This window comes from Puma concolor, chromosome A1 (assembly GCF_028749965.1).
Source record: "Puma concolor isolate L17-30 chromosome A1, mPumCon1.1.hap2, whole genome shotgun sequence".
Lineage (NCBI taxonomy): Eukaryota > Metazoa > Chordata > Mammalia > Carnivora > Felidae > Puma > Puma concolor.
Genome location: NC_141667.1, coordinates 124,630,510 through 124,645,186, shown reverse-complemented (window position 1 = coordinate 124,645,186; position 14,677 = coordinate 124,630,510). Strand labels below are relative to the sequence as shown.

The following is a 14,677-nucleotide window of genomic DNA, read 5'->3' as shown; positions in this document are numbered from 1 at the left end:
GAGTTTAAAAGTTTAATATTGCCTAATAAAAGGGTATTTTACCGTGTATTGCAAGGTAACTTCAAAATAAAATATGCTCAGCTAAATAAGTTAGGACAGTGGCTAAATTTTTAACTACAGAATGACTTCTCTGACATCTATTTAAATCAGGATAAAGATGGTTAAGGTAGCTTTCTATTTTGCAGCTGATAACTTTTAATTGACCCATCTTCCATGACGCAGTGTTGCAGGACAGAGATGTGACAGCATACAAAGTATGGAAGAAAGTTACCGTGCACCAAACATCTTGTCAAACTTGGTAAGATTTCAAGAAAACTCTTAAAGGACACTTTATAATTCTGCATTTCGCCCCTGCGTAGTAATTTATGAAAATTAACTCGTCTCTTACATTTTCTCCCTCTCAGCCCAAGGACGCATAAATAATATTTATCAGGGTTTTGTCCTTAGTCACAGTCCCTCAAAGGGGCCCAGTTTCACCTACACTGCGTGGGAGGCTGGGCAGCAACCCCACGCTTCCTGTCAAGGATTCCTGGGGCTTAAGCCTGAACGTGGCCTCGCCTCTTTCTTCTTTATGCTAATTCTGCCCTTCTAGCACTCTCGGCAGGCGTCTGAAGACCAAGGTGAGACCCTCCCGGGAGATAAAAGGTCTATTGCCTCCTGAGAGATGCGGGCGGAACAAGGGCATAGGGAGAGGGTGACAGGGTGGGAGCTGCACGGATAACGACGCTTAGGGCCCTAGGTTGGAGCTGGTGCAGGCCCTACAGGGCTCTAGACCCGCCAGAGCCTAGCTCCAGCCTTCAAAGCCCAACGCGGGTTAAGTCCTCCTAGGGGCGCCACGGGCGGCGAGTGGAGGAAGTGCGCGCAAAGAGGCCACAGGCAGCCCCTTCCTCAGACGCGCCTCAAGGCCTGGGCCCGCGGGCTGTTGACGCGCCAACGGCGCAGAAGGCGCGCGCACGCGCAAGAGGAGGGCGGAGGGAGCGCGCTCGGCGCCCGCCGCCGCGGCGACTGAAACGGAGGGACGCGAGGGCGGAGGGCGCGAGCCACGGGGGGAGGATGGGGGAGAGATGGTGGGTAGCGCGGAGCGCGCGCTGACGTCGCTCGGAGTCACGCACGGAGCGCCGGGTTACGCGCCGACGTCTGGCTGCCACGACTTGCCGTCTGCGGCGGCGGCGAGCGGATCCCGCAGGGGAAGGAGGAGGAGGAGGGAGAGCCAAGGGGGCTGTGAGTGAGCGGGAGAAGCAGGGTGTGAGCCGGACTTGCCCGCGGGAGGGAGAACGAGCGAGAGCCGGGCCAGCCATCCGAGCCGCCTCCTCCTCCTCCCCTCGGCGTCCCGCCCCCGCCTGCCAGCCCGCCCTCCTTCCTCTTCAGCCGGCTGAGCCCGAGTGAGGCGCCGCTCAGCTCGCGCTGCTGTCCAGGACAGGTGTGCGCGCGCGCGCCCTCCTCCCCCTCCTCCCCTCCCCCTTTCCTCGCGCCAGCCTAGCGCCTGCCTCGCGCGCGCCCTCCCTCCCTCCAGCCCGCGCCCTCCCTCACCTGCGGCAGGACAGCGCCCGCCCGCCAGGGTAAGCCCCTCGCGACCTTCCCTGCTGCCACTGCCACAACTCGAGGTGCCGCCCACCCTGTCCCCTCTAATTGCCCTCTTTGCCCCAGGAATAATTACTGTACCATTGTAGACATCTTCGCACCCTCCCTCCGGGGACTCAGGCAGTGCAGCAACGCCCCCCCCTCCCGTAGCGCACGAACGAACGAACGGACTCCCACCTCCAAAAAAGAACAAAATCACACGCCCCTTAAAAAAAAAAAAAGAAAAAAAAAAAAAGACATTCCTACCTCTGCTGACGGTAGTAGACCACCAGTGGTGCCGTTTGCTTAGCAATCCCTAAGCCCCATTTCCCCTGGCCATCTTCGCCCGGGCCTGGGACAGTGCGCCAAATGTGGCCGACACTCCCTGCACAGCAACCCTGGCAGGAAGGGAGAGGAAGGAGGGTTCAAGGCTTCACTACCAACCCCTTCTCTCCTCTGTTCAACCCCCACCCCCGCAATGCATACACCCGCCCAGGATGCGTTGTAAAAATAAAAAATAATACATTGGTGCTGACATCGCAGATGAAGGCAGGCCCAAGGATGGGTGGCTCGAACAAGGCGTTTTTGCTGCCCCACGGAGCTAGGTCAGCTCAACAGCCTCCTCTGTCTTTGTTCGGGGGCAAAAGGAACGGATGCGAAGCTGGAGGGTCTTCCCTTTGAGTGACAGTGGGCTCCGGAGGCGGCTGAGGTGTCTTTAGAAGGGACCCCCACAAATATATCTGCCTTGATTCTGAACTTGGAGAGAGAAAGGCCCCAGTCCGGCTAGGGCAACTTTCTTTGGCTCGTTGCTGTCTATCCCCAAATAAATGCCACCTTCATTTCCGCTGTGTGTGAGGGACCCTTTTGAGGGTTCTAATTCGTTCTGTCGGGCCAGGGGCTCTTGGAGAGCTTTTTGCAGCGGTGTCTGTGATTGTGTCCCGTGTCCTTGGAAGGGAGGTCCCAGTGCTTTGTAATAGACGGAATTTGGTTTGACATCTTTTGGTAGACTGTGAGAGGAGAAAAGGATTTTTTTGTATTATTATTGCTTCAAGACCCCCACTGCTCCCTGCCCAAACTGACGTTTGCGAATTGCGGCTTTGAAAATTGGAGTGTTGAGTAGAGTGTGGAGAGAGTTGCTGATTTCATTCCTTTGGGTACTAGTAAAACCTTTTAAGTATCAGCCGGAAGAGAGTGAGCTATTGACATTTGCATCGGTTCTGTTTGGGCCTTTTGGGTACATAAAATGTCGGGTTCTCGGAATCTTTTATCGAATTTAGAATGTGTGCTACGTTTATTTAACTCTTTTGCAAATGCTTACAGTGAAAACGTTTTGTGAAATGCGAGGGTTCTATCACATGGATTGTTCTCTTCAGGTTTTAAATGTTTAATTCATATCTTTAAACATTAAAATAGCATTGGAGAGGCATAATTTTGAAGATTAGGTGAGCTATAGAAGGACAATGTGCTTTTAAAAAATGATTGATGAAATACTACTACTATTAGTCCTTGTTGTTGTTAAACGTTAACATTTACTTAAGAGTTTCCTTTCATTTTCCTGGTAGATGGCCATGAGAAGAAATGGGTAATTCCTCCACTTTGAACACTTGCAGTACAACATTCCAGTTACTTTTAATAATTTGGGTATTGAAGATAATTGTGTAGTTTAAGACAGGCATTTAACCTAAGCAGCACTTGAAAACAATTTCTAATGTTCTTGCTTCTCTTTTGTTTTGGAAATCTGTGATACTAATCAGCATATTGTTTCTGTTGGGAACTCCATAACTAAAAGGGTTTATTACCCAGAGGTAGATTCTCTCCCTCCAAGTTTATTTTATAAATGTGTGTGTGTGTGTTAATTTTTGCTTTTAAAGACTAAAGCTTATTAGAATCACCCGTAGTTCAGGCTGAGGAAAATTGAAGCTTTTTTCCTTTTTGTTCTGCCTAATGTTTGTTTCACTTGTGAACAATATTTGTTGGTAAGAGTTTGTTAACGGCATAGAGATAGTGGGATTAAAAATAAAGCAATCTCTGTTCTGTTCAAAATGTGTGTGTAGTATTAATAAAAGAGCTCAAGAAATCTAGACGTTTATCAGATTTTTTAAAGTAAGCAAACTTTGAGTAGAAAGGGAATATTTTTTGATGATTTTTAATTAACACTGATATTTTGCTGCATGTTAATTTATTTCGTTTCCTCTTTGCCTTTCCTGCATTGTATTGAAATTTTCAATTTAATTTTACAACTGTTTGTTTCAGAATAACAAATTCAAGAGGCTAAATACTAGAACACTTTTCATTTACTAAGTATATTATTTAGGTAATTAACAAATGGCTAGAAGTCATTTTAAATCTACAAATTTTCTAATGGATTTTCAATGTTAGGATGCAGATCTAACTCTGAAATTCTTTTTAAGCTTCTAAACTTTTTAAGACCTTCCTCTGAGACAATATTCATTCTTCCCAGACTGCCTTTTAAGGCTACCGTATTCTGTAGCCTAAGGAAAGCCGCCTTTCACCATCTCCTTCCTAGTCTGACCAAAGCCCCACATTTACAGGCTTATCCTGAAATTAACTTTTTGAGAAGTGAAAATGTGCTGAATATCCAATTTATCATTTAATTGTTTTGGAAAAGCCATTATTAACCTTGCTTACCTTTTAGATACATTTGTAAAATAGGGGACAAGCTGGTATATAATGGTAGAAATTTTATACATATATAATAAATAACGTAAAATAAGTAAATGCATATTTATGTGAAGAGATCCAGGTCTCAGTGGTTTGCTGATTTGAGTTTAAAAGTCCCATTTTGAACATGCAAATGATATTTAACTTGTGTTTTGTCTAGAAGCTTCATCAGTTGCCTGTGCGCTGGGGAACTAAGAACTCAGTTGCTGGTGACACTTTTTCAGAAAATCAGGGTGTTCCCAAAGTCAAACTGCTTCAGAACCCCTGGATATAAATGTTTGGGACAGAGAAACGAGAAATTTAAACTCTAAAGTTGGTCACGGAAGGTGGGCATTTTTAAAGCCCTTGTTTTCTGTCCTGGGGGAAGCAGTCATTAGCGTAGAAGAATGGGACCGGCAGGCGCGTGTCTCCTCATCACAATCCCATTGGGCTTCTTGCTGCTAAGAGCTTTCTTGAGGGGGCAAGCGCTTGGTTCTGCGCAGGGTAAACCCCAGAAGAAGAGCAGCGGCTCTTCTAGATCAGACGGATCGAAACAGATCTTAGCCTCAGTTTACAGCTGGAAGCGTAATGCCCCGCCCTACTCTGTGCGGAGACCCTGCCACTCAGCCTTTGCGTCCCAGTTTGGGGCCAGGGTCTATCCAGGGTCCTGATCGCTACTGTGTGAGCTTGAAGGAGCCACTGCTTTTTCTCGTTTTAATTCTTTCGCGGTGGGAAGTGCGCCAACAGTTCTTCTCTCCCCTTCCTTGCAGACTTGGGGACAAGGGAGGGAGTTTAGAAAAATCAGCAATAAAATGGCACTACTCGGTACTGGAGGATGCCCCCAACTAAGGAAAAGTTCTTTATGGAGCCCAAAGCCTGGATTTCTGTCTGTCAGAATGGGCCTCCCCTTCAGGGAACCATTTCAGGGACCATTTCAGGGACTAGTAGGTGGTTCTGGGGCTGGTTCCCACAGCACTACTCCAGTTTGCTCTTTGGTAGCCATAGTGCTTTTCCCTGTTTCTTGCTCTTTAGCGGGAAGTAGCAAACATCAGCCCAGAGCCAGAGTAGCTAATGCTGGGTAGAACGGAGCCCTTGCTAAAAGAAAAAGCAAGCTGTGAATACTTCGGAGGCAGGTTTGCTCAGGAGGTGAAGGGATATATTAGGGAGCTTTGAGGGCTCAGGTATTGACAAGGTTTAGGTCCTAGACTTATCTGGGTTTCGTGATCCTTAGTCCTCTCCAGCCCTTTCTTTTCCAGGAAGCTTGCACAACTGTGGTACTCAGCTGTCTGTGAAGCTGAATGAGGGAGGGAAGACTCCTTACTTTGGGGGTTGAGGGATGTTGGGTGGGAATGGCACCCACAGATGGGACAGAAACACTCTTCTAAGGATGGAGGCAACAATCCATGTTTGAGAAAGCCAGGAATAAGGCTGTGATGTCTATCCCCTGAGCTCCCTGCAGAAGGTGATAAGGAGAATGTAGGGGTAATGGCAGGGGTTCTCCTGGAGATAGGCCTGAGCTTCCCCACAACTCTTAGAACTGCAGACTGCAGGGAGGGAGTATGAGCATTTGCTATATATGTAGGAGAAGGAAAACAGGCCCTAGATTATGCCTTAGATCTAGGAAGAAAGAAATCCCTTCTTTCCGAGTTTCTTTCTGAGACTAGAGACCCCCTTTAGCTGTCACTGTCCAAAGATTCATTGGTTAATTAATGGTTGGTAACCTAGCTGTCTACCTAAAAACCACTAATCATGTAATGCTTTACTTTTTTGAGAGGTAGGGGCTCTCCTGGACACTAAGGAGTTTCTGGGAGGAGGGGTAAAAGGGGCGAGCGAACCTGCGTTAATGAAACCCGTAAGGAAGTGCGTTTCCCAGGAAATTCCTGACATTTTTAGCTCGTGAATTTACTAAATCTTGCTTGGTTTTCTCCTCCATTCTGGGTCCTTCCAGAGGGGAAGAAGAGTGGGTTAGGGGCTGAAGGCTTGGCAGGGCCTGGTTCATCCGCAGAGCTGGCCGGCAACCCAGGCTGGGCTCAGCCTTGAGCAGGGTGCCCCCCTTCCCCAAATCTCGGAAGGAGGAGGGGGAGGCAGGCGGGCAGTTGTGGTCCCACTGGGGGCTGGTTGAAGGTTTTTGGGTGAACGTGGGGTTTCTTTTTGATTGTTGCTTGGGGGGAAGGGCAAAGCCAACGAGAACAGGCACTGCGGGCACCCCGGCCCTGGTGCGGCTGCCGTCCTCTGCTTGGCTCCCCCCCGCCGGTGAGTGCGCCCGCCCGCCTGCCCGCCCGCCCGACTGTGCGGGGCTGCGGTTGGGGGGAGGGGGGAGCGGGATCATCTGAGGCCAGAGCCGCTGCCGTGCGCTGGGAGGGGGAAGCGGCGGGAGCGAGGGGAGGGACGGGCTAGGTGTCTGCTGCTCCGCGCCACTGCTGCCGGCGCCCCGTCCTCATCCTAGGCAGCCCCTTCTGCAGCTAAGGGTTACCGCCGCACCACCTCTCCTGTTCCTTGCCCGCCTCTGCGGCCAGGGCTCTGCGGTAGGAGATAGCCCAGGCGGGCAGTGGGTGGGCCTGTCTGGGTTTGGGTTTGGGTCTGACTGAGGCCCACATGTAAGGGGGTGGCCGTGACTTGGTGTCCCCTGTCTGCAGCGGGCTCAGTAGTGCTTCACAGGCCCTTCCCTCCACATCCTCTCTCGGGGTCACTGGAATGCAGAACTCAGGCCCTCTCCCTGTGCTTAGTATGGCAGTCCCCTTCTCACCCCTGGTCCCCCAACTCCCTGGGCCGAGGCCGCCCAGGGTCTGGCCAACAGCGACAGCCACAGTGGTGGTGGCGGCAGCAGCTGCGACGCGGCGCGTCCCACAACCTCCCCCCCACACACACACGCCAGGGGTGTGGGGTGAGGGCCGGCGGGTGGGCGCCGCCTGGCGGGCGGGCGGTCGGGGGGCTGGCATCAGGGAGGGGGCGAATGTCACGTGCCGGCGGGCGGGTGGGCGCGTACAGTAGGGCGCCCTGCTACTGTACTGGGGAGTCAGTGCCCTGTTACCGGGTCTCGTCTCTCCCGCAGATCTCGCGAGAGTGGCTGACTGGCTGTGGGGGTTGCGGCGGCAGCAGGCGGAGCCGGGGAGGGAAAGCAGCGGCGGCTGAGGCGACTGAGGCGGCGGGCGGAGCGGCAGGCGGCGGCGGCGGCGCGGCGGCGGAGCGCAGCATCATGGCGGACCGAGACAGCGGCAGCGAGCAGGGTGGTGCGGCGCTGGGCTCGGGCGGCTCCCTGGGGCACCCAGGCTCGGGCTCGGGCTCCGGCGGGGGCGGTGGTGGCGGCGGGGGCGGCGGCGGCAGTGGCGGCGGCGGCGGAGGGGCCCCGGGGGGGCTGCAGCACGAGACGCAGGAGCTGGCCTCCAAGCGGGTGGACATCCAGAACAAGCGCTTCTACCTGGACGTGAAGCAGAACGCCAAGGGCCGCTTCCTGAAGATCGCTGAGGTGGGCGCGGGCGGCAACAAGAGCCGCCTCACTCTCTCCATGTCAGTGGCCGTGGAGTTCCGCGACTACCTGGGCGACTTCATCGAGCACTACGCGCAGCTGGGCCCCAGCCAGCCGCCGGACCTGGCCCAGGCGCAGGACGAGCCGCGCCGGGCGCTCAAGAGCGAGTTCCTGGTGCGCGAGAACCGCAAGTACTACATGGATCTCAAGGAGAACCAGCGCGGCCGCTTCCTGCGCATCCGCCAGACGGTCAACCGGGGGCCCGGCCTGGGCTCCACGCAGGGCCAGACCATTGCGCTGCCCGCACAGGGGCTCATCGAGTTCCGCGACGCTCTGGCCAAGCTCATCGATGACTACGGAGTGGAGGAGGAGCCGGCCGAGCTGCCCGAGGGCACCTCCTTGACTGTGGACAACAAGCGCTTCTTCTTCGATGTGGGCTCCAACAAGTACGGCGTGTTTATGCGAGTGAGCGAGGTGAAGCCCACTTACCGCAACTCCATCACCGTGCCCTACAAGGTGTGGGCCAAGTTCGGACACACCTTCTGCAAGTACTCGGAGGAGATGAAGAAGATTCAAGAGAAACAGAGGGAGAAGCGAGCTGCCTGTGAGCAGCTCCACCAGCAGCAGCAGCAACAGCAGGAGGAGACCGCCGCTGCCACCCTGTTGCTGCAGGGTGAAGAAGAAGGGGAAGAAGATTGATCAAACTGAATGGAAAAAACCCACACACACATGCATACACACACACACACACACACAACCACACACAGAAAATATACTGTAAAGAAAGAGAGAAAATAAAAAGTTAAAAAGTAAAAAAATAAAAAATAAAAAAAAAAATAACTGTTAACTCCAAGGGAGCACCACCCACAGAACCTCCACCAACTGACAGTTTCTCTTCTTGACTTGCCACCCATCGCTGGATGTTGTCCACTTTATCCACCATATAAAACAGTAAGCAGCTGCTAAAAACAAAAAACAAAAAAAATACAAAAAGTAATAACATTATATGAACTGTGTTTCCTACTTGATTAAAAAATATAAAGAACTGAGTGTTTATTTCCCTAATTAACCAAGAACTTTTGTACACGTTTAAGCTATTATTATTAAAAGTGTTTGCAAAATGGTCAAGATTATAATATTGCTGAATTATATAAAAGTCCTTTTCATGTTGAGCTAACATTTGACTTTAGCACAAAAAAGAGATATTTTAGAACACGTAAAATAATATTTTTAGTTTTTCTCATTTTGTTACCAAATTTCAAACCTTACATGGAGGTTATTATAGTATATTTGACACCCTATATACCTGTGATTAGAGATGTGTATATATATGAGGGCTAGGCATGCTGTGTGTCTGAGCTTTGTCTAAATGTTATGCAGAAGTTTGTAGAGTTAAAGGTACGTAGGTTTAATTCATGCAAGGTAAACAATAAGTGCTCTCTTTTATACAATATGCATTGCATCTGGACCTTAAACATATAAAAATGGTCAGTGAAACTTCTGTGAACATGAAGAAATTATTAAAAAAGGCATTTAAATGAAATTTGCTAAGTTGTGATTTTTACGGTTGGAACCAAAGTTATTCAATAGTCAAAGGAAAAAGAGGAAAGAAAGAAAAAGGAAATCTCCCATAATATTTTTCTGCATCTGTTTGCTTTGATTGAGTAGGTGTTTTGTCATTATTGTGTATATGAGATGTATCGTTCATAATATATTTTTTTTATTATGTGTAGAAAGATTTTAAAAACTTAAACTAACGTGCAGCAATTTCCAGTGAACCTGTACTTGGACATCAGGTAGCAAGTCTATTTGTGGTCACTAGCACTGTCTCCTAAACTAGTAAGAGGTCTGAAGCTATTCTTTGATTTTTGCCAGTGCTATTAACTTATGTAGACCTGTTAAAAAGCAGAGCAACACAATTATAGTTATCCTACTGAGCCATGGATTCTGAGTTTCATTTTAAAAGTGAAAGCCAAGTTGGTATGTGTAAAGGATTTCCATGTAGCTGTGGTGCTAGTTATTACTGGCTACATTATATGCTAAGTGTATTTGTGTTCCCCAAGTGTACAAGCCTTCTATCAAAAGTATGTTCTATAACTCATATATTCAAGGTGTAGGGTATGAAAATGCAAAGCTTAGGAGAGCACTTTACCAGGCTGGTGTCCTCCAAACTGAAATTGTTTGTATCGATAGTCTTTTACAGGTTTTCATTTAAAGATGTTCGTGTGCTTTTAATTGACAACTAACTTCTTGCTGCTGTATAGTAAAATATTAATATATTTTTATCATTAAACTGCTGCATGACTATCATCTTTGAGTGAAGAGAAAATGTTATAAAAAAGATGCCTTAAACAGTACATTTTGGTTTGGAATTCTGTAGAAAGTATTTTGGTTTAAAAAAAAAGGATTTTGTCTGCTATAGAGAGTTCTGGGGATGGAATTGTTTCTTGGCAAATCCAGCCATATAGATCTTACTGCTGTATGTAGAAGACACCACCTGTAGGAGCTGGAAGGTATCAGTGCTTCTCACATTGTAAAGCATTGGCCTAGGAAGGTGAAACAGTTGTCTTTTTGAAGGATTTTTTTTTTTCTGCTGGTTCTTTGGGTTTTGATTTGATATTTTTAAGCTCCCTGGTTGAGTGTGTTGTCTTTGTTTTTGAGATCTACTGTATGTGTTGAATAACAAGCTATTTCCATTGTACTGTGCATTTTCCCATTAAATTGTTTGCTTTTAATATTCATACAATGTTAAATATGAGGTGACCGTACAATAGTTAGGAATTTCTTTACTTACAAAATCACTGGAAATGATTAAATTGCTTTTCCCTTTCCCCCAAGGTGCATTTTTCTTATTTCCATATAGTAAAGTTGAGCTTTTACAGTGCATAATGTGACATTTGGAATGCTTATCAACTGCATGTAAACATTAATAACCTGCACTTTTTTGTCTTAAGGTTTGTTGAGCTGTTTTGTTCACTGTACTTTTACTGTGATATGGAAAAGACTGCATTCTCTGTGCTGTTACTAGTTAGGAAAGAGAATTGCTTTGATTTTGTCTCTTGTTTACTATAGCTTCTTAAAGTTAAGCCTTGTACTACAGGTTGTTGGAGTACTCCTAGATCAGTGTTTCATAGTAGCCAGCAATAAGTAGTGCAAGTCAACAAAAACACAGCAAACTTAGGCAAAGTGTCCTTTATTTGAGATGCGAGTTCTTTCATGAGGTTTTCTTTAGGGTCACTGTTACCTAAAGTGAAACCTTTCTTACCTACAGACTTCAGATTCTGCTTGGAATCCTACCGGATCAATAAGCACATGTATTGTGCAATTGTCTTTACACTATAACAGTTAAACACAATCTTACTAAGATTTTGAAACCAGTGTCTGATTTATGGTCATTGGGTTTAAAAAGAAATCCACATGCAAATATTTTAAGACTTAAGAGGTGATCTTAGAAAAGACTAAGTGACTGTAAAGATGCTCTTTTTTGCATCTCACTTTACCTCCCCAAGCACCCTCCCAACCTTTCCTCCCTCTACTGTTTCATCCTTTCCCCACCCCTCCCCCCAGGTGCTCGGTACTTTACCAAGGTTCTATATCTCAGTGTTTTATGTTGGAGTTTTTCCTTGTTTTTTATTTTACTAGTTGGTAAACCCTGTTTGTGCTGAAATGAAAAAGGAAATGGTATATTTGACCATATGTGTTATTCATAGAAGACAGTATGATCAAATGTGCCAAAAACAAGCAAACAAAACTTAATTCCTGACAAGTATGCCTTATTTTTAATGATCTGCTTTGTCTTGCAATTAAGGTCCAGGAGCTTGGTTAAACTATATTATTTGCCTAAGTATAAAAGAAAACTTGAAATGCATTGCAATATTGACGTTCTTTAAAATGAGAGACACTGTCAAGTAATTTAATCCAGAGATCAGCCACCAGATTTGAAATGCCCATATATGTGTGTGTGTTTGGTGTTGTTCGTTTTTTTTTTTTCTTTTAAATCACCAAATCTTTTTTTAAGCTACTTTTTATTTGTGCCTCCTATTTATCATGCTGATGTTAGAAGCAGCAGTCATCCAGCCACAGAGGGAGCTAAAGTTAACTAACCAGAACTGTAGAAATCATTATACATGCCTTTGACAACAAAGGAAGTTCATAAGAAAAGCCATGTCGGCTTTTCCTCTACTAGATACAGATTGAAGGTAGATGAATATTTGCCAAATGGAAAAGAGAGACAATGTGAGTCAGGAAAGACAAACTTTCCCAGCTTCCTAAAAGCCATGGAGAGTAGAAACCAAAACCCAACAGTGAAATAAAAACCTTGAAAGTCTCACTTTCTAGTCCCATGCAGGGGTTGAAATTTGACTCAAAGTGGAAAATATATCGATGTGTTTTTTAGGTCTTCACATCTAGAGATGGATAACTATTCCAATTTGATTGTTCAGGTAATGGAGAAAGCTGCTAGTAATTTTAACCCCTGCCTAAAGAAGACATAATTTCATTTGGGAGCAAATACTTATTGCCTTGAAAAATAGCACTGTAATAGCCTATGATAATTAGTTGTAGAATAACCTTTATCCCTTTTAAACTATGCAAATTATTAAATAAGTGTAAATTAGGACTCAATTAAAGATAGTTGATTATATTGCAATCAGATGGCATTCACAAACTTAACTGGAGCATATACAAATGAAATCTATTAGTCTAAGAGTTTTGTATGCTAACAGAAAAATATAATTTAGCTACCTATTCTAAAAATGGTGAATATTATTAATATTGTATAATAGGACTGGGAAGACTGCCTCCTTTTTTGAAGAGAGAGAGATTAAGGATTTTTATAATTGTTTTTCATCAAATTTTAATATTTTTGTCAAATTTTTAGGTATTTAATTTGTAAAACAGTTTGCTTTGTACTGGCATACAGAAAATAGGGTATTGATTTTAAACTTTTTGAAGCCAAGTGATCAAGTACATTTGTAATAAAAGTCAATGGATATATATCAGTTGTACTCACTGTTTTCATTTCTTATTCTTACCAATATAGGAATGCTGTACTTTTTCTGCAGGAACACTGAACTAAATTTGGGTGGAAGGGAGGGGAAAAGATCAGTCCATTGATAATGAGAATCTGGGTGGGTACCATGGCCCAAGCACTTTATATATAATCTTTAAGTCAATTAAGATTTGGTATATTAAAAAAGATGCACATATCAATTTTTTTCTTCCTGTTTTCATATGGAACTTGATGTTTGTGGGGGTTATCTCATTCATTGTTTCTTTGCTTTAACATTTTGCATTTGGCACTGTTGAAACTTTCTAAACATTTTTTTTTTTTTTAATGACATGTTGGGTTATATGCCAGCCATGGAGAACCCACCATGGGCATGATTACTTATATCTCCCACATGTGGTTCGCCCTCTCTTCTTCAGTATTCTCACTCATTTTCCCATATCTCACACACACAGACACACACACACACAGACACACACACACACACACACACACACTTCCAGATTATTTTTAAATGGAGAGTTCTGAAATTGTTGCTCTAGTTGTTTTCATAGCTCCACAATTCATTTTACTTTACATGTGAATATACTTTTAATATTTTCCCCATTAAAAAAATCAGATACCAAATCTAATGACTTTTTTGCAAGTTATTTCAATATCAGAATGAGATCCTGCTTTCTATGTAAAAGAATGCTAAAAGAAGCGAATCTTCAGCAGGTTAGGTTTGGAACAATTGGTGATAACTCTGAGTATAACATTTATAGTTGATTATCCTTAAATTTGAATATCTTAATAATTTGGAGCAATATATACTTCCTCATCGAGAGTAGAATGAATAGGAAAGAGATTTATCAGAATTGCTTAAGTGAATAAATTCACTAAAGTTATTTGTGCAAAATTGTCTGTTAAAGTTTATCTATTTTTAAATCATACATTATAATACTTCTGGGTTTTTAAATTGCGAGTTAACTGAATTTAGACCATTTGTAATGAAGTACATTATAAAACTAAAATGATCATTGTTATTGAAACTACTGTTTTCACTCAGCAACATTAATTACTATAGAGAATTTGCAATATATTTTTAAGAAAAGCTGATTTTAATATTTGGGGAGTTATTTGATCCTAAAAACCTAGATTTAAGGCCTAGGCCATTTGACAGGCTCTTTTCAAACAGAATTTTCATTATTATGGGCTAAGTGAAGATAATCTAAACTAGCATTAGCATGTCAGGTAGAATTTCATAATGCAAAAACAACCAAGTGAAAAGTAAAAGATATGATTGGTTTCAAGCCAACAATTTGTCATCTTCCAGCTGCTAAACTGACTACCAAATTTTGATGTTGAATGGTCTAGGCAATTCATGTCATTAGGAAAGCTGAGTATGGCAGAGGTCATTTGTTAGAAACATTTTTTCTTATAACAATTTCATAGTTACTCATGTATTTTTATTTTGTCCCCATATTATGTTTGGTATTTGTTTTCTTTATTTTCCCCTGATGTGCTTTGCTTTTGTGGAAAATTGTCTTGTTCGATAGGTAGAAACATGGTGGTGATCCTCTGTAAAATAAAGTTAATTACAGACCCAAAATATTTCATTCATTTTGGAATTGGAAGAGTTTTGAATTTTCATGAAAGCATACTTTGTTTTGGTGATGATTAGGAATCTGCTTATTAATTAAAATTTTGTAGCATTCCATGGAAAAATTTAAGCTAAGAGTTTAGTTTTCTTTATTTAGGGAATACTTTAATAATTCAAGAGCCTCCAAGTTCAAGGACCAAACCTTTATATTCTGGAATTTTGAGAATCATGGAAATACTCTTCTTAACATGTGTTTTAGTCTAAACTAGATTAAAACAGAAGGATCCTTGGAGGACTTAAGCTGTCCTTATTGTGAAGTAGCAAACTTACAGGACAGGTGACTTATGTATTCACCTGGACTAGCTTAACTAGTGATGGGCATCAGCTAATGAATTATTAG

At 44.4% G+C, this 14,677-nt stretch overlaps 1 protein-coding gene and 1 long non-coding RNA gene across 4 annotated transcripts in view; one reads left to right on the top strand and one right to left on the bottom strand.

The window, feature by feature from the left end:
* LOC147584428 (uncharacterized) overlaps window positions 1–7,533 on the bottom strand; it is a 46,770-nt gene extending 39,237 nt beyond the window's left edge. Inside the window, exon 1 of the long non-coding RNA XR_015249616.1 lies at window positions 1,828–7,533. This is a non-coding gene — a long non-coding RNA (uncharacterized LOC147584428). The remainder of the gene's footprint in view (window positions 1–1,827) is intronic.
* Window positions 1,108–12,682, top strand: PURA (purine rich element binding protein A). Of its 3 annotated transcripts, none has more exons than XM_086702784.1 (2): window positions 1,108–1,420; window positions 7,274–12,682. In XM_086702784.1, the coding sequence occupies exon 2, from the start codon at window positions 7,418–7,420 to the stop codon at window positions 8,384–8,386; it is 969 nt and encodes a 322-aa protein (XP_086558910.1). In that variant the 5' UTR covers window positions 1,108–1,420; window positions 7,274–7,417; the 3' UTR covers window positions 8,387–12,682. The 3 variants fall into 3 exon arrangements, with proteins under 3 accessions (XP_086558910.1, XP_086558900.1, XP_086558918.1); XM_086702774.1 differs by having other exon boundaries at window positions 1,108–1,559; XM_086702792.1 differs by lacking the exon at window positions 1,108–1,420 and adding an exon at window positions 6,591–6,746.
* Window positions 12,683–14,677: the final 1,995 nt, after the last annotated feature.